This window comes from Hypanus sabinus, chromosome Y (assembly GCF_030144855.1).
Source record: "Hypanus sabinus isolate sHypSab1 chromosome Y, sHypSab1.hap1, whole genome shotgun sequence".
Lineage (NCBI taxonomy): Eukaryota > Metazoa > Chordata > Chondrichthyes > Myliobatiformes > Dasyatidae > Hypanus > Hypanus sabinus.
In genome coordinates this window covers 1,552,917-1,575,000 of record NC_082740.1, presented here as the reverse complement: position 1 = coordinate 1,575,000, position 22,084 = coordinate 1,552,917, and the positions used below count along the sequence as shown (strand labels likewise).

The following is a 22,084-nucleotide window of genomic DNA, read 5'->3' as shown; positions in this document are numbered from 1 at the left end:
CCTCTTTCCTTCCTTCCCTTCCTTCTCTTCCTCCCTCCCACCCTCCCTCCCTCCTTCCTTCCTTCCTTCCTTCCTTCCTTCCTTCCTTCCTTCCCTTCTTCCCTTCCTCCCTTCCTTCCTTCCATCCTTAATTCCTTCCTTCCTTCCTCCCTTCCTCCCTCCCTCCCTCCTTCCCTACTTCGTCCACCTTCCTTCCTTCCTTCTTCCTTCCGTCCTTCCTTCATTCCTTCCTTCCTTCCTTCCTTCCTTCCTTCCTTCCTTCCTTCCTTCCTTCCTTCCTTCCTTCCTTCCTTCCTTCCTTCCTTCCTTCCTTCCTTCCTTCCTTCCTTCCTTCCTTCCTCCCTTCCTCCCTTCCTCCCTCCCTCCCTCCCTCCCTCCCTCCCTCCCTCCCTGCCTCCCTGCCTCCCTTCCTCCCTTCCTCCCTCCCTCCCTCCCTTCCTCCCTTCCTCCCTTCCTCCCTCCCTCCCTCCCTCCCTCCCTCCCTCCCTCCCTCCCTCCCTGCCTCCCTGCCTCCCTGCCTCCCTGCCTCCCTGCCTCCCTTCCTCCCTTCCTCCCTTCCTCCCTTCCTCCCTACCTACCTACCTACCTACCTACCTACCTACCTACCTACCTACCTACCTACCTACCTACCTACCTACCTACCTACCTACCCACCCACCCACCCACCCACCCACCCACACGGTTTCATTACAGATATGTATTGCACATATTGTACTTTTTGTATCTGAGTTTTGTATTTTAAAGCATGTATTTCTGACTGAACAACTTTGCAACAAGTATTTCCTTTGGAATATATAAAGTTTCATCTAATGTTTCCTTGCAGTTCTGGGACCGGTGTCCCTTCCGCTTATAGTTTTTATGGTTGAGTATGTTGTGTTGATTTACTACAAATATGGCACATTGTGGATTGGCCTTCATACATTATATAACGATAAGATTTTGGAATATTGTAGAAAAAGATTGGTGGGTGGATTATGTTAAACATAATCTTAACAATGCATTCTTGTTTATGGCAATTTATTTTTCTGCACCCTCTATGTAATTGGGCCAGGATGACAGGATGTACTTAACAGGTCTCAAGGGTCTTAGACATGTTCTTATGTTCTGTATATATAGGAGGGTGAATAAAGGCTTTTACATCAGAAACCAAAATGCATTATTCCTAGAAGGAATGCACCAATTTTAAGCATTCTGCACCATTTTCAAAGTTAATATCATAAAGCAGCAATCCTAAAGAACTTCCTTGGAAAAAGAACATATGTCTAAAAGATTACCTTCTGCCCATATTTCTCATTGCCACACTGACAGTATTGCAAATCCCTAGTTTACTGTCCTTGATGGAGAACATTAACTGTTGCTGGATGCAGTGTGCGGAAACAGGTAGTTGTCCTTCACTGCTGCCTGATTTCAGTTGTCTTTGAACGCATAATTTATTTTCATCATATCAGTGGCAAGCAGTATCTGGGTTGAGCAGCACTTTTGGGTAAGTGGATGGTGGGTTGAAAAATTGAAAAAGATTTTGGTTGAAACCCTTTTCTAGTTGCTTCCTCTTGTTTTCTTGCTTCCATAGCACACCCTTCTTCTTTACAACTATTACATATAAACAGTAAAGAATTTTGATTGGTGATACACAGTAGGAACTGATAATTCAGAACAGTGACCAATAACCAGGAAAAATAGATCCTTTTAAAACTACAAATGAAAAGATTTCATTATTTAATTACAGTAAAGACAATTTTCATCAACGAGAGTATTCTAAATATTCACTATTTCATTGTTTTTTCACCTTTTACATGCCTTCAGGCACCTCAACCAAGTGTGCATAGTATATACTTGAAGATCATCATCTGGTGTTCCTTCTTTCTCTTCCAAATCTGAGGGGTTCGGAAATTGTAAAAGGTCATGACAACCAATGTTACACTTTCGAGTCTTCAGAGAATTTCATCAGTTTCAAAAAGTAAATAAAGCATCTCAGTCAGTTTCCTTTTGAGAGCCATCTGACTTACATGTACACCAGCGAATGTTCAAACTATTCTTCATTCTTAGTACAAAGTTTTAGAAATAATAAGGCACTGAGAGCATGGGAAATGATTTAATTTACCACTGTGATAACTACTTAATGATTTGTGCAGACAATCCACACAGTGTATGGAAAAATATTGAATACAGCTTTTTCAAGAAAGTAATAAATCAGAGTGGTGTCCTTTCATTAATGGTTCCCAGTTGCTACACAAGCAAGAATGTTGGTGAGTGGAATTCCCTTCTTGAAAGATTGTTGAAAAACCTGAACAGTTGACTCCCCCTTCATATCTATTTTTGATATCCTTGCAAGTGACAACTCTTGAATGATGCTTGCATCTTTTATGAAGTGAACATAACCAAGAAGCAAAGATCCATTACCTGGCAATTCACCCAATCGCAGAGTAAATTCTATTGTCCTATGTTGCACTATGTGTCTTCTACATCCTTAGACATTTGATCTAATGATCCACAAACAGAGTTGTTGCTGAGCAGATGGCATTAATTATTTAATCTTATAATTTATATAAATGAAGTTCATGATTCAAAATAACTGTTGTCATCAATGTACATATAAATTATTATATACAGTCCTGAGTATAGAAACCTAAACAGGATCAAGTGGTGGCATCCATTAGTCTTATGAGACCATGGATCTGTGCCTGGAAAGTCTGTTGGAGTGTCCTCTCCAGAATGCAGGCCCAGGCAAGGCTGTATGGAAGACCGGCAGTTGCCCATGCTGCAGGTTTCCCCTCTCCACAACACTGATGTTGTCCAAGGAAAGGGCAAGAGCCGGTACAGCTTGGCACCGGTGTCGTTGCAGGAGTTACCAGAACAAGGTTGAAGGCAACATCGGACTGCCTTAGGGACTCCAGCTCCAGCTTTGTCCTCAGGGTTTACTCTTGAGGCCTTTCCTATGAGTGGGTATGGCCGTAAGGCAGCGGAGATTTGAAATCAGAGTTTTCCCTTGCTTAGATGGACTGCCTTCCCAGGCTGATGAGCTCCATCTACCTGAAGCACTGGTTTTAAGGTGCCAGGACCCACCTTCGCCCCTTCTCCTGTCAGTAGAAACAGTTCCACTGGGCTTAGAGGCTGAGCCACAGGAGAAGGCCAGGAGTTGAACTTGGTTGTCAGAGGCTATTTGAGGCGCATGCCGTGAAGAACACCTTTAGGTAGCAGGAGCTCGTCCCCACTACCATTCCTCGGCTTGACAACCTTGGAACCTAACAGGATCAATGGTGAGAAAATAACTATAACGCAATCAATGCTAGAGTGCAAAAGCAAATAAATAGCAATAAATAATGACAACATGTAATAACAAGATAAAGAATACTTCAATAGCCTGATTGGTAAGCAGTAGTAATTGTTCTTAAGCCTGGTGGTGTGAATCGTGAAGCTCCTTTTTCCTGATGCAGCAGCAAGAAGGGTTCAGGATAGTTGGAATCTCTGATGATAGATGTGCTTTCCTGTGACAACATTTCATATAGATGTACTTAATGGTGAGGAGGTCTTTACCCATGAAGGACTGGGCTGTATCCATTACATTTTGTGGGATCTTTCCATTCTAAGTCATCAGTATTTCTGTACCAGGCTGTGTTGCAGCCTGACAATAAACCCTGCACTACACATCTGTAGAAGTTTGTTAAAGGTTTAGATGTGCTAAATTTCCATAAATTCCTAAGAAAATAGAGACACTTCACTACTTTCTTTGTAAATGCATCTACCTGCTGGGCCCAGGACAGGTCCTCCAGAATAATAACACTAAGGAATTTAAATTTGCTGACCCTCTCCATCTGTGATCCCCTGATGAGGACTGGCTCTTGGACCTCTGGTGTCATCCTCCTATGGTCAATATTTGGCTCCTTGGTCTTGCTGACATTGAGTAAAAGGTTGGTGTTGTGACACATCAGCCAAATTCTCAGTATCCCTCCTTTATGCTGATTCATCACCACCTTTGACTGGCTGACAACAGTGATGTCATCAACAAATTGGAATATGGCTTTGGAGCTGTTCTTAGACGCACAGTCATAAGTATGGGGCGAGTAGAGCAGAAGGCTATTACACAGTCCTGTGGTGCATGTATTCTGGTGGAGGGAATGTTGCCAATCCAAACTGATTGTGGTCTGCAAGTGAGGAAATAGAAGATACAATTGCACAAGCAGGTATTGAGGCCAAGGTCTTGAAGTTTATTGATTAATTTTGAGGGGATGATAGTATTGAATGCTGAGTTTTAGTTGATTTATGCATTTTTGCTCTCCGGTTGTTCCAGAAGAGTTAAAGAAATGACATTTGCTGTGGACCCATTGTTCCAATAGGCAAATTAGAGCAGATCCAAGTCATCTTTCAGGCTTCATTACCAACTTATCTAAACTCTTTATCACTCTGGATGTAAGTGCAACTGGATGATAGTCATTGAGAATGTTACCTCGTTCTTTTTTGAGAACCTGTAATTGAAGCTTGCTTGAAGCAGGCCAGACTGCCAAAATGAGAAGTTAAAAATCTCAGTGAATACTCCAGCCAGTTGATTAGCTCAGGTCTTTAGCACTTGTCCAGATGCTTCTTATGGGTTTCCTGAAGGCTGCTCACACATCAAACTGAGACTGAAATCATAGGATCACTAGGGACAGTGGAAGTTTGTGATAATTCCTTCATGTTTTGACAATTCATGTGAGCATAGAAAGCATTGAGTTCACCTTGAAGCAAAGCCCTGTTGTTATCAATGTTACTTGATTTTTACTTAATATGAGATGATAACATTTAAGCCCTACCACAACAGTTGAGCATCCTTCGGTGATTTAAGTTTAGCGGGGAATAGTCACTTTGCTCATGAAATGGCTTTCTTTTTTTTTTGTAATTCTTTTTTATTGAAGTTCATCATCAAACAAACATTTCCATATTTCAGACATTCAAACATTGTACATATATATCATATAATCATATATATCACAAATCTCCTCAAAGTATTTATCTGAGGTATACACTTATAGAAAAGAGTGGAAAGAAAAAATAAGCAAAAGGAAAGAACTATGTACAAGTAGGGAGTGATTTTTTTTTACAATAGATTCAATGATTTGTGAGAATAAAATCAGGCCTATGAGGCATCATGTAGATAAACCATTTTTCCCAGTATGAATCAAATTGTTCCAGCTTATGATTAATAGATGCTGTTATCTTCTCCATTTTGTAAACATCCATTGTAATTTCCATCCATGTATTTAAAGTTGGGCTCTCCTGTGATAACCATTTCCTAGTAAGAGTCTTTTTACCAGCCACCAACAGGATATTCATTAAATATTTATCTTTTTTCAACCATTCTTGTGGTATATATCCAAAATATATGGTCTTACTCTCCAAGGGTATTTCACATTTAAAGATGTCTTGTAGGGCATTGCGTATCCCTCTCCAATAGTTTTTGATAACAGGGCAGTCCCAAAAAATATGATAATGATTTGCATTTTGATTTCCGTGATTTCTCCAGCAAACAGGGAGGTTACTATTATTATGGGATTTCTGAGAGGGTGTAATAAAATATCTTAGCAAGTTTTTCCATCCAGACTCCCTCCATTTCCATGAACTGGTACACTTCCATTGATATCTCCATATTATTGTCCATTCTTCCTCAGCTATAATTATCCCTCTTTCCTTCTCCAATTTTGTTTTAATGTATGAAGTCAAATGTGTTTTAAGATTTGACGAACCCTTATACATGCTTGAAATGATTCTACTACCATTATCTGAATTATATGCTTTTCTAAAGAGCTCTATCAAGCATGTACTTGCCGTGGTTACATTTTTAAGCATCTTGTTAACATATTGTCGCATCTGTAAATACCGATAAAAATCTTGTTTTTCTGATGTGTTTCTCTTTAAGCATTTCAAAACTGAACAGTATACCTTCTTTCATTATGTTGCAAAGAACTGTTATTCCTTTAGCTGTCCAGTCCTTAAATCTAACATCCAATTTATTTGCTGTAAAATCAGAGTCGTATGCACACCATTTAAGAATTGCAGTATCTCCTTCTAGATTATATTCTTTTATAGTGGTTTTCCATATTTTAAGGGTCAATTTCACCCATGGGTTATCAATAGTATTTATGTACCTTTGCAGGTTGTTATCAGCCAAAATTGCTTGTATGGGGATGGGAAGTACCCGCTCCTCAATGTTTTTCAATTGAGCGTCATATGATGGGTTGCACCAACATATCACAGCTCTCAACTGTGCTGCAAAATAATAATCTCTAAGAGAAGGTAGGCCCCATCTCCCCCCTTTTCTTTTGCTAATTGCAAAGTTTTGAGATGAACTCTAGGCCTTTTACCCTGCCAAATATACCTTGATAGCATCTTGTTCCATTCATTGAATTGATTTTGATTAATCTCTATTGGTAGAGTCTGAAAGAGATATAACAGTCTGGGCAGTACATTCATTTTAATAGACTCAATCCTTGAACTGAGACTGAAAAAAGGAATCAGGTTCCATCTTGCCACATCTTCCTTAATTTTTATATAAAGGCTGATAATTACATTCTGATAATTTTGCCAAATCTTTTGGCATAATGATGTCCAAATATTTGAAAGACTCTGTGTGCTGTGCCCAGGGGTATCGACTTTCAATTTCTCTTGGGGGGCTATAGTAATCTGAAAGTAACTGGGTTTTATCTATGTTGATCTTTTATCCTGATAATTGACCATATTGTTCAAAGGATTGCATCAACTTAGGTAAAGAGTATGTTGGTTGCCCTAGATAGATCAAAATGTCATCCGCGTAACAAGCCAATTTGTGCTCTGTCCCTTTAATAGTAATTCCCCTGATATCTTCATTTTGTCTGACGTATTGAGCTAATGGTTCCAGACATAACACGGAGTAGCGGTGACCATGCACAACCCTGTCTTGTGCCCCTTTCTAGGGTAAAACTATTTGATAAATATCCATTGATTTTAATCCTAGCAGTAGGATTGTCATATAGTGTCTGTATAGTTTTAATAATTGTGTCTTGGAAACCAAATCTATGTAATACTCTGTAAAGAAAATTTCAATTAACCGAATCAAATGCTTTTTCAGTGTCCATGCTTATCACTATTGCTTTGATTTTATTTTTTTGTATATGATTCATAATGTGAAGTGTCCTTCGTATATTGTCTTGTGTCTGGCGTTGTCATATAAAACCTGTCTGATCATTATGTATCAGCATGGGTAGGAACTCCTCTAATCGTTAGGCCATGTTGGAGGTAAATAATCTATAATCTACATTAAGAATGGCTTTTGGTCTAAAGGATCTGCATTCCATTTTATCCTTGCCTTCTTTCGGTATAGCTGAGATTATCGCTTCCTTCCAAATGGGTGGCATTTGTACCTTTTTCAGAGCCCAGTTCAGTGTGGGGAGTAAAACAGGAATTAACTCATTTTTGAATTCTTTGTACCACTCTGCTGTATACCCATCTGATCCTGGTGACTTGCTTAATTTAAGCCTACTATTTGCAGCTTTTAATTCAACTTCAGTTATGTCAGCAGTCATCATTCTATTTTGTTCTTTGCTTAAAGTGGGTAACTCTAGAGAATTCAAGAAGGTGTCAATTTGGATTATGCTTCCCCCTAGAACTTTGGAATATAGAGTTTTGTAAAACACTTCAAAAGCTTCTTGAATTTTACTTAGCTTATTTTTTTATCATTTTCGTTCTTGGGTCCCTAGTTCTATGAATTGTATTTTCTGTTATTTTTTTTTTCAGTTTCCACACCAGTATTTTCAAAGATTTAGATCCACTTTCATAATGTCTGTTTCAGAAACATTAAGTTTTCCTAATTTCTTGCATAGCCAAATTATTTATTTCATTCCTAATTCTTTTAATTTCCCCAATGTATCCTGTGCCAAATTCAATTTGTGTTTTTTCTCTAGTTTCTTCAGCCTATTTTGTAATTCCTCTAACGTTTATTCCTTATTTTTTTCTTATATGAAGATACCGCTATAATTTTCCCTCTTAAGACTGCCTTCAGAGTATCCCATAAAATGGGAGGTGAAACCTCTCCATTATCATTAAATTCTAAGTAGAGACCAACTTCCTTTTTAATTTGTTCCTTAAAGTACAGATCATTGAGTAGACTTGAATAAAGTTTCCAAATAGTATTCTTCGGTTATAGGTCAAAATCAACAGATAAATATATAGGTGCATGGTCACTTACATCTATTGTCCCAATTCCACAGGTGTTTATTTTGTCTTTGTCTTTTCCAAATGTTATGAAATAGTCTACTTTTGTATATACAGAATGGGCAGCAGAATAATGAGTGTAATCCCTTCTGTCAGGGAAAAGATCCCTCCATATACCAATTAAACCAACATCCTCAAAAAGTGTATTGACTTTCTTATGTAAAGATTTTGTTTCATAGCTTTTTCTATTGGAAGAGTCTAAGTTTGGTTGTAATTATAAATTTCAGTCTCCCCCACATATCAGGAGACCTTCTGTTTCCGTTACCATATTATTAGTAATTATCTGAAAGAAACCAATGTCACTTCCCGGGGGTGCGTATATATTCAATAGAGAAACTGAATTTCCGTCTATATTCCCCCTTACCAGAATATATCTGCCTTTTTTATCTCCCATTTCGAATATTTTTTCAAAATTTAGCTCACTTGAGATAAGAATAGCAACTCCTCTCCTATGTCCTGATTTATATGAGGAGAAAAACAGATTAGTGAAGCCCATTTCCTTTAGTTTAAGCTCATTATCACTTAAATGAGTTTCCTGTAAATATACTACATGGGCTTATTCTTTTTTCATTTTGGATAAAATTCTCTTATGTTTGATTGGATTTAATAGCCCATTGACAATAAAAGAAATGAATTTTACGTCATTATCCATCTGTATTTATCTATCAATGTATCTTTGAAATTAGAATAAAACTTAATCGATCTACTCCCTGATCAAATAAGAACCAAGAAACTCAAATAATAACAAAAATAGCAACATACATGTGATTCCAAGGCTGAGGTCTCTAGTAGAAGACCCTGCGTTGAGCTAGAGGAAATGTCTAGTTGTGGAGGATAACCCCGCCTACTTGTGAGTTGAGGGCCCCCATTGCAGTATTCATAAAAGTCAGTGAACAAATCCATTACACAGAAAAGATTTCCCTGTGTACTCCTCTTATATACACACACGCACACACACACGCACACACTCACGCACACACACACGCACACACACATATTACCCACATACACATATATATACTCATTTTGGTGGGGAAAATGGAGTAAGTGAGTGAATAAAGAATAACAACTAGGTAATATAAAATCCACATTATAATGCATTATAATGAGTATTTATCAAGATAGGCATATCACCGTGTACTTTTGCTTCTGTTTAGCCTCTCAACATTTTTCAAGTTAGCCAAACCTTATGGCTCTTCTGAAGGGGGTGAGGACTTTCTTTGGGAAACTCCTGGTCTCTTCTTGACACACAAAATGCTGGTGGAACACAGCAGTTTAGGCAGCATCTATAGGGAGAAGTGCTGTCGACGTTTCGGGCCGAGACCCTTCGTCAGGACAGTGCTTCTCCCTATAGGTGCTGCCTAGTCTGCTGTGTTCTACCAGCATTTTGTGTGTGTTGTTGTTTGAATTTCCAGCATCTGCAGATTTCCTCGTGTTTGGTCTCTTCTTGATATGCTTCTCTCAGCTTCTTCCCGTCTTCTGCCTTCTTGTTTCTTGCACTTTTTCCCAAGCCGAGCGGGACAATTCCTCAGACAGACTTTCTTTCATTTTGATCACGCTGACGGGCAACCCTTTAGCCTTCATATCTATAGTTGCCTCTTCCACTGTCTGGTACAACTGCATCCCGTTGTCATAAAACACTCAAAATTTAGCAGGGTACGGAATTTGAAATCGAATCTTATTTTGCTTTAATACTCACTTTACTTTGGAATATTCTTTGCGTTTCTGCAGGACTGCGGGGTGGGGGGGTAATCTTGGTCGAAATATATTAATTTATCGTCGAAAAACATTCTCTTCTTACCCCAGGCCCTTCGTAGAATCTCCGCCTTGGTGCTGTCCCGAAGGAATTTAATTATTATTGAGCGTGGGTTCTATCCTGGGTAGGTTTTGGGACTGACACGCGGTGGGCTCTCCCGACTTCCAGCTTCATAGCCGGGGGAAGATCCAGCACGTCCCGCAGTAACTTTCCGACAAACTCCGTCATAGACGGGCCCTCCGCTCCTTCGGGAACGTTGTAGATTCTGATATTTTACCGCCGTGATCTTCCCTCCAGGTCAAGCAGTTTACCTTCTTGGTGATGTATTATTTTTATTGTCTTACTCAGTATCCATTCCACGTTTTGAACGCGATCTTCCACCTTCTCAATGTGAGTCTCTGCCACCGCTATTTTTTGATTGACGCTGACGAGCTCTGACTTGATATCACGGAGCTGCTGCTCTATTTCTTTCCGGAACTCCCTTATTTCTTTCAGGATTTGGAAGACATTCACCGCTTCGTCTGAGTGAAGCCCAGCGGCCGCCTCGCTAGCACGCGATCGGGCAGGAGAGCTGCTCGCTGCACTCCTCTCGGACCCAGGCTCCACAGTGTCGCTTTTTTTATTTCCATTTTTTTCCCCATTCTTGCCCCTCTTTTCAGTTCAAATATTTTTTGTGAAGTATTATATTTGATGGGTTAACGGGGCTTAATACGTGTTTTTCCGGAGGAGGTAGTGACTTAAGCTGCCATTTTCGACGATGATGTCACCAGAAAACCATGAAATGGCTTTCTGAAGATCTTATTTGGACCTCTTGTAACTTCTTTGGTCAACAGATTTGAATGCCTCTAATCTGGCTCTCAGCATGTTACGTAGCTCATGGTTTACTCTGGTTATGGAGAACTGTATTTTTTTTTGGAGGGGTTACACTTGTTTACAACTGTTTTTAAAAATGACAATATTTTTCTGTGCCAATATTGGTATAATTATCCAGATCCGTAGATGAGTTCTTGAACACAGCCCAGTCCACCAATTCAAAGCAATCATGAAGCGTTCCTCTGCCTCCTATGACAACATCTCAGTTGTCCTAATCTCTGCTTCTGCCTGTATGTGGGTATGAGAAGGACAGCTAACTGATCTAGACATGGAATGTTGTTTGCAGGCGAAATGAATAATTGAATGAAAAGACTACACATAGTGTATGAAAGTTTACAGATGTCACAGAGGTGGTTATTGAAGTAGTTTATGAACAGTAGAGCAATTGCAAAGGGAATATAAAGTAGGGAGTGGAATACAATGAGGATGAAATATGAGGTGTCCTTTTTGTTAGGAAAAATAAACAAGATACCTAAATAATGAGAGGGATATGGGCTTCTTTGTGTGTGACACTGAGAAGATTTGTGTATCATTTTAGCAAATGGTTTTGAAAACAAATGTAATAGCCCTTGTTGGTGGGGCTTGACTACTATGAAGTAAATATTGATAGAACTCACAAGTTTTTTGGCTGCAGATTATATTTTTCACTCTGGGTAGTATTTTTGAGAGATTTTGTTTTTTATTTTCTTAGGTTGCTATTTAATTTAATATGCCTTTCTTCTCCTTTCCCTCACTAAGCTCAAGAGATGAGAGAGAACCAGCATCAAGAACAGGCTGATCCTCAGCATGTACTCCCCATGCCACAGGAGCTCCCGAAGTTTGTTTGTCAGAAGGAAAACAGGAAGGAGAAGACTCATTTTGTAGACAGTAAAATATTGGCTAGTTCCCAGAAGCCAGCTCGAGCCCAGAAAAACTTGAGCCCCAACAAGCACCTTAAGAGCCCAGGCTCACCTGGCATGAGGTGCCGTAGCCCAAGCACACTTTATTCCAGCTGTTCCAAGCCTCAGGGTCCGAAGAGCCCCCCACTGGCTGACACACTAAGGTACTTATCTGCTTTTCTGTTGGATGTGTGGATGGAAGTTGCTGCTAACCTGCAGATATTGAATAGAAGTTTGGTTCGTATTAATGGTGAAATTTTACATCTTTTAAACTTTGTCCCATGAGTACAGGTGAGATTGGGAGGAGTAGGCACTGGCCCAGTCTGTCCTTCAGTTGCATGTAATGATTTCTACCAATTAATATTACCATAATGAACTGCTTCTTTAATTGATACATGGACTTCAACCTACTGTACTGAAACATCTCATTTCTACAGTCCGGCTGTTCAGACATTAATGAGAAACTCTGTTATCGCTAGTCAGTACAGCCCAACTGGATGCTTTATAAGCAGAGCAAAATTATAGTGAATGCTAGACAACTGGGTGACCCATTGGGGCACCCTTTGAGAGAAAGGTAGTGCAGTCTGATGTGATGTGCTTTGGAAATTGAGGAATAAAAATCAGTTTATTAAAGAAGAAAGATGCAGACAAATATAGCTCCTCCTCCTTTAACAAAGGACACTTCTGATGGCAACATTTCTGGTTGATCTGCCACCTTTGTGCCTCTCGTTGTCATTCTGCGGACATACAGTTCTTTCATCGACCGTCTCTTCATCTCTTTTGCTGTTTGTTCTTCATCTCTGATCTTGGAGACGTGCATTTCTCAGCTCCTTTGTGTCTTCCTCCCTCCTTCTGTGCCTGCTGTTGTCATTCTGGAGACGTGCAGTCCTTTCATTCCCTGTCTCTTCATCTCCAAGGGGATCTCACTACCAGGGATTGCTTCCTACATGACTCCCTTGTCCATTCATCCCCCCCATCCCTTCCCACCGATCTCCCTCCTGGCACTTATCCTTGTAAGTGGAACAAGTGCTACACCTACCCTTACACTTCCTCCCTCACCACCATTCACGGCCCCAGACTGTCCTTCCAGGTGAGGCAAAACTTCACCTGTGAGTCGGCTGGTGTGGTAAAACTGCGTCCAGTGCTCCCAGTGTGGCCTTTTATATATTGGTGAGACCTGACGCAGACTGGGTGACTGTTTCGCTGAACACCTACACACGGTCCAACAGAGAAAGCAGGATCTCCCAGTGGCCACACATTTTAATTCCACTTCCCATTCCCATTCTGATAGGTTGATTCATGGCCTCTGCTGTCAAGATGAAGCCAAACTCAGGTTGGAGGAACAACACCTTATATACCAGCTGGGTAGCCTCCAAACTGCTGGCATGAACATTGACTTCTCTAACTTCCATTAATGCCCCTCCTCCCCTTCTTATCCCATCCCTGATTTATTTATTCCACCCTCCCTTTTTTTTTCTCTCTCTCTGCCCATCACTCCTTACCTGTTCTCCATCTCCCTTTGCTGCTTCCCTCCCTCTTTCTTTCTCCCGAGGCCTCCCATCCCATGATCCTTTCCCTCCTCCAGCTCTGTAACACTTTCGCCAATCACCTTTCCAGCTCTTAGCTTCATCCCACCCGCTCTGGTCTTCTCCTATCGTTTCGCATTTCCCCCTCCCCCCACTACTTTCAAATCTCTTAGTACCTTTCCTTTCAGTTAGTCCCGACGAAGGGTCTCGGCCCGAAACATCAACAGTGCTTCTCCCTATAGATGCAGCCTGGCCTGCTGTGTTCCAGCAGCATTCTGTGTGTGTTGTTTGAATTTCCAGCATCTGCAGATTTCCTTGTGTTTGCCTCTTCATTCCCTCTGATTTTGTTCTTTGTCTTTGATCTTGGAGATGTGCATTTCTCAGCTCCTTTGTTTCTTCCTCCCTCCTCAGATTATCAGTGTGTGCCTGTTGTCATTCTGGAGATGTGCATGCTTCTCCTCTGTCTCTGCTTCTCTCATCTTTTTTGTCCTGTCTCTCTGATCCTGGAGTCGTGCTGCCCTGGCCTCATCTGATTCTTGTTCTCTCCCTCTCTTGCCGCTGCCCGACGACGTTTGGTGTCATTGCTTGACCATAATGTCCCCCTTCTCTTTCCATGTGGCATAATTAGGCTGACTAAACACGAGGAAATCTGCAGATGCTGGAAATTCAAACAACACACACGAAACGCTGGTGGAACACAGCATTTTGTGTGTTTTATTAGGCTGACTTTTTTTTTACCCTAATGTTGCATAGAAGATACGAAGCAGTAACACCAAAGGAAGCTGATTATTTTCGATGATGTGGTTGATGCTCTCCTAAATGGATGTGATATAGTCATCGCTGCCCTTTGACTGCAGCGAAGCGTTTGATGGGTGTCTCGAAGTATGTCATTACAATAAGATGTAATTATCTCTTATTGATGGGTGGCAGTTAGATCTGTCCCAATCCTGCACATACTGATGGTGATTAGCAGAATGTGACCGCTCGAAATAGAGCTGCCCTGCCCTTTTGCTCCAGTTGGTGTCACTGCTGTGAGCATTGTCAGTGGCTTCTGAGGCCGGTTGTGTAGGTGCGTCGTGGTGTTGCGTCACAATTTCCATTAAAGCTGGAATCAGCTCAGGTTGTGGAAAGCGGAGCTTGTTGATTGGCGAATGAACAATTTTATATGAATATATAGCCCTGAAATTTGCATGCATTTTGTAAGAGTTCATTTTAAGTCAATTTAGTCAAAAAAAAGTGCCGCTGTAATGCACCGTTTGGGCTAATTGGCGGTCACAAACAGACAAACAGAATGAGAGTTTCAGTAATATATAGATACTGTGTATTTCACCATTAGTGTAATATTATGAACAAGAAGCTGTTGATAGAATTTAATTCCAATAATTACTGAGGCACGATTCTGTCTCACTACTGTTGTTATTGACTCCCCAATTAATTTTTGATGGTGAGGACACGGGATCTGAAATTTGGTGCTCTACTAGGGAAGAAGGACAGAGAAGAGGAAAAATAGCTTGTATTCCAATAGATAAACAAACAAGTTATGTCAAGAGCGCTTATTATAATGCAAAGTGTGTCACTAGTAAAGTAGATAAACTCTTTTTTAAATTCTATTTTTATTTGGATAAGGTATTCACAATATTTGCATAAACTTTTTTATATATAAAACTTTTCCATTTTTCATATATGTATAAATCTATATATATTTATGCATTCACAAGTACATACTGAGAAGATATAATATGTAACATACTGGGAATAAAAAATACAATTAGTCACTTAAATAGATATTTATGTTCAATTGTAATTCCACAGTATTAAACTAAATAATAATAATGTATTAAAAATAGTAATAATAGTGGTTGAATAATTTCCATGTATCTCTTCTAGTCCATTTCTTTCTAGTCCAAAATATTGTGAGTAACCCTATGTATTTTGGAAAGGTATTCACAGAACATTAGTTAAGGTATTTAAGACTCAGATGTCTCTGAACTTGGAGATGCTCTATTTGGGGCATGTATTGTTTTCGGAACAGAAGAAAGATATAAAGTTGTTGCAGGCCCTTTTAGTGGCAAGTAAGAAATCAATCACCAGAAAATGGCTAGATCCAGTATCAAAACACAAAAATACAACTGCAGATGCTGTGGATCAAAGAGTACTTACACAACGCTGGAAGAACTCAGCAGGTCAGGCAGCATCCGTGAGAAAAGAGTAGCCAACGTTTTGGGTTGAGACCCTTCGTCAGGAATGCGGGGGGGGGAAGAGAGGGCCGAAGCCCAGTAATAGAGATAGGGGAGGGGGTAGGGCCTAGAGGCGCCAGGTTGAAAACCAAACAGAGGAAATATTAAGGGGGTAGGGGGAGGGGATAAGCATGAAAGAACTGTAGAGATAAAGAAGCAGAAAGTTGAAAGGGGAGAGAGGCAGAAAGGGACCTGGGATAGGGGAAGGGGGAGGGGGAGGGAATTATCGGAAATTGGAGAATTCAATATTCATACCACCAGGCTGGAGGCTACCCAGACGGTAGATGAGGTGTTGCTCCTCCAACCTGAGTTTGGCCTCATCATGGCAGTAGAGGAGGCCATGTATGGACATATCTAGATGGGAATGAGAGGCAGAGTTGAAGTGAGTGGCAACTGGGAGATCCTGTCTATTGTGACGGATGGAGCAGAGGTGCTCGACAAAGCGGTCCCCCAATCTGCGCCAGGTCTCACCGATGTAGAGGAGGCCGCACCGGGAGTTCCAGATGCAATTGGCGACTCCAGCAGACTTGCAGGTGAAGTGTTGCCTCACCTGGAAGGACTGTCTGGGGCACGGAATGGTGGTAAGGGGGGGGGGGGGAGGTGTGGAGACAGGTGTAGCATTTGTGCTTGCAGGGATAAGTGCCAGATGGGAATTCTGTGGGGAGGGACGTGTGGACCAGATAGTCGCGGAGGGAACGATCCCTGCGAAAAGCTGAGAGGTGTAGGGAGGGAAAGATGTGCTTGGTGGTGGGGTCCTGTTGAAGGTGGCAGAAGTTGCAGAGGATAATATGCTGGATCTGGAGGCTGGTGGGGTGATAGGTACAGTGAACTTATGCTCAGAGAACAACCCATCTCTTAATACAGCAAAGACTAAGGAGCTAATTATCAGCTTTGCAATGTCACGGGATGACGAGTACGCTCCAGTTTACGTTAACGAAGACATAGTGGAGAGAGGGTCCAGTTTTGGGAATACACATCTCAGAAGACCTTACATGGTTCACTAACACCACAATCGTTAAGAAAGCACAGCAACGGATGTTTTTCCTCAGGATACTAAAGAAAGCTAGTCTACATGAACAGATGCTGGTGATCTTTTACCGCTGCACCATAGAGAGCATCTTAACATACTGCATCTCTGGGTGGTATCTCAGTTGTGCAGCAGCTGATAGGAAAGCACTTCAGCGGGTCGTCTCTAGTGCACAGAAGATCATCAGGACACAGCTCCCAGCCCTACAGCTCACGCTGCCTAAGGAAAGATACAAGCATTTGTAAGGGCAGTGTAAAAGTAGCTTTTTCACCAGTGCTGTAATTGCTCTGAACCAATTGATCAAGCATCATCCATAAATTAGTTATATTGCTATTTTTAATGGCTGTCATGCATCTGAGTTGCGCTTTTGTACTGCTGGACATTGCTTGTACTGGCTGGTTACTTGATTTTATTTATTGTTTATTTATTTTATTGGTTGTTTTATAGCATCGAGTACGAGAGTTGCAAACTCATTTTTGCTGTATTGGTGCGTGACAAATTGTACTATTCAATGACAACAAAGATATTTCAGATTCTCATACTTCAGTAGAGAAACTTCTTTATGATCAATAAAATCCTTCACCAGTAAATAACACCCTTCTTTGTCTGTAATCTTTGAGGAGAACTGGAAATTTACTTTATTTGAGTTTAATATTGCAACTCCCCTTGTGTTTCCCCCTCAAAAGAAGAGTAATAAAAATTTTTAAATCCCAATTTGCATAACTTCTCATGTTCAATCTTTGAAAGGTGAGTTTCTTGGCAAAAAATTATATCTTGCTTTTCTCTCTACATTTTAGCTATAGCCTCACTCCTTTTGATCATGTTCTGTAACCTATTCATATTAAGGGTGATTACTCTATATTCTTGACATAGCATTCTACACCAGTAAAAGATGACCTAAACAAATGAACTTCTGTCTGTAACAACAAGCTAAATTTGATCAGGCATGATTTCGCCAAATGTGAGATCTGTATGCTGATTGAACAACTTAAGTAGTTGTGCATTCTCTACTTGGGAGCTTCAAGTGAGAATCAACCACTTGTGCATTTGCCACACTTGACAGCTTGTGCACATGCCTCTATGCATACACCTGATCATATGTCCAATGGCCAGGTGTGAGCTGTTTGAGTCCACCTGTGCACTGCTAACCGTGAACTTCACTCTTGGTCCATTTCTGCTGTCCTTGATATTCTATCATTATCATCACCATTTGGTGCTGCATTGGATGGTTACCAAGAGACCAAGAGTAAAGTTCACAGCAGTGCATTAGTTTGATCTGTAAGTTGTAAATATAATAATCCAAAAATAATTGTCAATGCTGTTTTCTGTAGAGAATAAATTTTTAGCCAACCTCTTAGAAAATAAACTGGCAGTTAGGTTTAGCTTTCCTTTCTTGAAATTAATCTTTCTTTCCTACTCTTTCATAAATTTTAAAAACTTGTAAGGCAAACACAATACATTTCTGTTAAATAACTGGCTCAAGCCAAATTGGGATTTAATTTTCCTAAAAGTAGACTCATATTTAATGTAAGTGGTTGAAAATTGATTTTAATTAATGTTATACACAGATGAGAATTTATTGACAATTTTGAAGCTGTGCTGTGACAATGTCAGAATTCTGTTTTACAAAATAAACAAAACCTCTCATGGAACCAACCATTGATGGGGCACCATCAGTAAAGATGCCAACACAGTTCCTCAGAGACAGACCTTTTGTTTACAGATATGAAGACAAAACATTAAATATATGCTTGTTTCAGTCAGATCTGTACAACAGAAAACCTTTTCCTGAATTTCACCATCATTTACAAATCTTACAAATGCTACATGACAACATTAATTGGTGAAGTCTGTTGACTCATCAACCAGGATAAAGAAGCTGTTGTTTTCAGTTTATCACACAAAACCTCTTCAGCATCATGTGATATGTCATCAATACTTCGACTTCCTGTACTGTTTGAGAGTGAAACTTTTTCTGTTGCTTGTAGCTTGTAGCTTGTAGCTTGTTTAACAGCCTCACCTGCAACATCTTGCCAAAGGCCTTCTGAAAATCCAAGTGCACAACATCCACCGATTCTCTGTGGTCCTGATATTTTTCCCACTATAATTTTACATGGTGATATTATCAAATTCTCACCAACTGTGTGACTTTTCCTTCTCTGGGTAATAACTTATGTTACTAAATAACTTGCTCCCTGAATCCTTTTACTGACTGTGACTTCATTAACAGAAGCTTTACTCTGTTTGTTTTGAGATTCGAATAGCTGTTTTAAATTAATCAGCACTTTTACATGTCATATGGCTGTGATTTGTAGTTTAGTGTTTTTTCAATTTTGCTGGAGTCTTTCCTGCATTTGTAAGTTGTTTACCACAGACGTGTGAGAATGGAGTAGGACAACTTGTAAAACCCATTGATAAGTAGCTTTCATTGTAAAGTCAGCCTTTCATTTCCGTTGTAGTACTAGTGCGGTGAAATGACTCTGTTCCGTCAGATAATGGTCAATCAGACATGAAAAAAAATATAGAGAAGAGCAACATAATGAATAACTAAATGGAAAACTGTAAAAAATATGAAACTTCTCAACACAATTCACTTCTAACTTAAATAATCCACCTTTTGCAATGTTTACAAGAGCAAAGCAGCTGGCCAGCAGCTGAGTTGTGGCATGTAAAGTTTCCCTCCAGTTTTCCACTACACCTGTAGAGTTTGTTCTCCCCCATAAGTCAGTCGGTGGCACGTAACGGGAAGTTGGAAGAAGTAATTCAGGATGGAGAGGGTTGACATCAGAGTCCAAGTGGGGCAAGTCCATTCAAGGCTCAGAAAATGAGCATCAAGCTCCTCATCAGTCTACTGCCCTCCCATCCATATAGTACAGCACTCACCAATTATCAGCCTACCATCCTCCCCTCTGTGCAATACAGCACTCACCATATCGGCCTGTTTCTTCCCCTCTGTGAAATCCAATGCCTACAAATTATCAGTCTACCATCTTGCCCTCCATGCAAAGGATCATCAAAGGTCTCCCTGATATTGCGTCAAAAACTGAGAATAGACTCAACTAAATAAAATCTGTCCAACTGCACACTGCCATTCTGGACCGAGAAGCCTTTAATGAAATTGATAATGGGGCTGCTCGGTCACTGCCCACCACTAGATAGCATTGTTAACCACACACATTGCATGGTTCAAAAGAAGATGTTTATTTGTTTTTAATCATGACCTCTTGTGGAACCCGTAGCAACCTTTCACAGATCCCTAGAGTCCCAGGGAACCCTGGTTAAGAAAGCCTGCTCTAAAGCATGTAGAATGATTTGGAATGGGATCTGCTGTTTTATGACTGGCTGCATCATTCATCAAATATGAACAATTTACTGAATTTAAACCTATCACTTTAAACCGTGAAATGATTTAAAGATTCCTAAGGTTGTGAAAGACATAATAAAATGTAAATCTTTCTTCCATTTTTATTAAGAGTCTTAAGTTTTATATATTCTTTCACTACTGCTGGTTTTCCTCATTATGTTATTGACCCTCACACATAGAATCAGAAGATGTAGGATCCTTGTGCATAGAGCTGAGAATCTTCAAAGGTAAAAAGACACTGATGGGAGTTGTCAGGCCTCCAAACAATAGCAAGATGTGGGCTACAAAGTACAATGGGGAATAGGAAAGGCATATAAGTAGGACAGATTGGGTAGATGGAGCTTGTCAGCCTGGGAAGACAGTCCATCTGAGAGAGGGAGAACTTCTGATCTCAAACCTCCGCTGCCTTGCGGCCATACCCACTCATGGGAAAAGCTTCGGGAGTAAACCCTGAGGAGAAGTCCTGAGCTGGAGTCCCTAAGGCAGTCTGACGTTGCCTTCAACCTCACTCCGGCAACTCGTGTGATGACACTGTTGCCAAGCTGTACTGGCCTTTGCCCTTCCCTTGGACAACATTGGTGGTGTACAGAGAGGAGACTTGCTGCATGGGCAACATCCTGTTTTCCATATAACCCTACCCAGTCCTGTGCCCTGGAGAAAACATTCCAGGCACAGATACATGGTCTTGCAAGACTAACGAATGCCATATATACATAAGTAGGACAATATTGCAATAATCATGGGAGATTTCAATATGCAGATAGATTGGGATCCAGTTGATATTCGATCCCACGAGAGGGAATTTTAAGAAGGGCCGGAATATGACTTTTTGGAGTAGCATGTAATGGAGCACATTAGGAAATGGGAAGTCTGGGTTGGGTTTTATGTAATGTCTTGATTAGGAAGCTTAAGATAAAGGAAACTTTAGGAGACATAGTCTTGATATGATGGAATTTACCCTGCAGTTTGAGAAGGACAAGCTAAAGTTGGATGTATCAATATTATAAAAGAATGAATGGAGCTGACCAGGCTTTTGATTGGAAGGGATGATGATGATGGCAGAACAGCAATGGCTGGAGTTTCTAAGAGCAATTCAGAAGGTGCAGAAAAGATAAATCCCAAAGATGAAGAAGTATTCTAAAGGGATGAAGCAACTGGCTGACAAAGGAAGTCAAGTGAAAGCAAAAGAGATTTTATATAACGTAACAAAAATTAGTGGGAAGATAGAGGATTGTGAACATTTAAAAACCAACAGAAGGCAACTAAAAAGCCATAAAGAAAGAAAGTATGAAATACGAAGGTTTACCAACAATATAAAAGAGTCTTTTTCAGATATATAAAGAATAAAAAGAGATGAGAGAGGTTATAGAATCGCTGGAAAATGACCCTGGAGAGGTAGTAACAGGGACAAAGAAACAATGAAGGAATTTAGTAAGTATTGTGTCAGTCTTCACTGTGGAAGATGCTAGAGGAGTGTCAGAAATGCAAGAGTGTCACTGAGCAGCAGTGAGTATTATTAAGTAGAAATACTTAAGTATTTAAGAAAGTATTTCAAGTATTTAAGAAAAGCTTGAAAGTAAGACTAGATGGACTAAAGGTTCTGAAAGAGGTTGCTGAAGAAATTGTGGAGGCATTAGCAATGACCTTTCAAGAGTCACTGGATTTTGCATAGTGCCTGAGGACTGGAAAATTGCAAGTGTCAGTCTTTAAGAAGAGAGGGAAGAAAAATAAAGAGATTATAGGCTAATTAGCCTGACTTCAATGAATGAAAACTGTTGGAGTCTATTAATAAAGATGAAGTTTCGGGATGTACTGAAACTGTAGACGGTTCATGAGGATAATCCCAGGAATGAAAGAGTTAACATGAATATTGATAACTGGGACTGACAGCCTTCCAAACTTAAAATTCTTTGGTGGTGTTATTTGGAGGACTTGTCCTGGGAGCAGAATGTAAATATAACTATGAAGAAGGCACAGCTTCACCTTTACTTTCTAAGAAGTTTGCAAAGATTCGGCATGACATATTAAACTTTGACAAATTTCTATAAATTTGTGGTGGAGAGTATATTTACAGTCTGGTATAGAAACACCAATGCCCTTTTACAGAAATACCTGCAAAGAATAATGGATGCTTCCCTGCCTCTCATGTGTAAAGCCCTCCCTCCCATTGAGCAAATTATATGGAACGCTGTCATAAGAAACC

At 40.3% G+C, this 22,084-nt stretch overlaps 1 protein-coding gene across 8 annotated transcripts in view; it reads left to right on the top strand.

Annotated features, from left to right (window-relative positions):
- Positions 1 to 11,522: 11,522 nt before the first annotated feature.
- LOC132385333 (B-cell CLL/lymphoma 9-like protein) overlaps positions 11,523 to 22,084 on the top strand; it is a 267,028-nt gene continuing 256,466 nt past the window's right edge. For all 8 annotated transcript variants that reach the window (XR_009509157.1, XR_009509158.1, XM_059957362.1 and 5 more), the window contains exon 1: positions 11,523 to 11,891. Coding sequence is in view for 6 of the 8 variants with exons in the window: in XM_059957362.1 (XP_059813345.1) it covers positions 11,596 to 11,891 (296 nt within the window). In the remaining 2 variants the exon portion in view is untranslated. The remainder of the gene's footprint in view (positions 11,892 to 22,084) is intronic.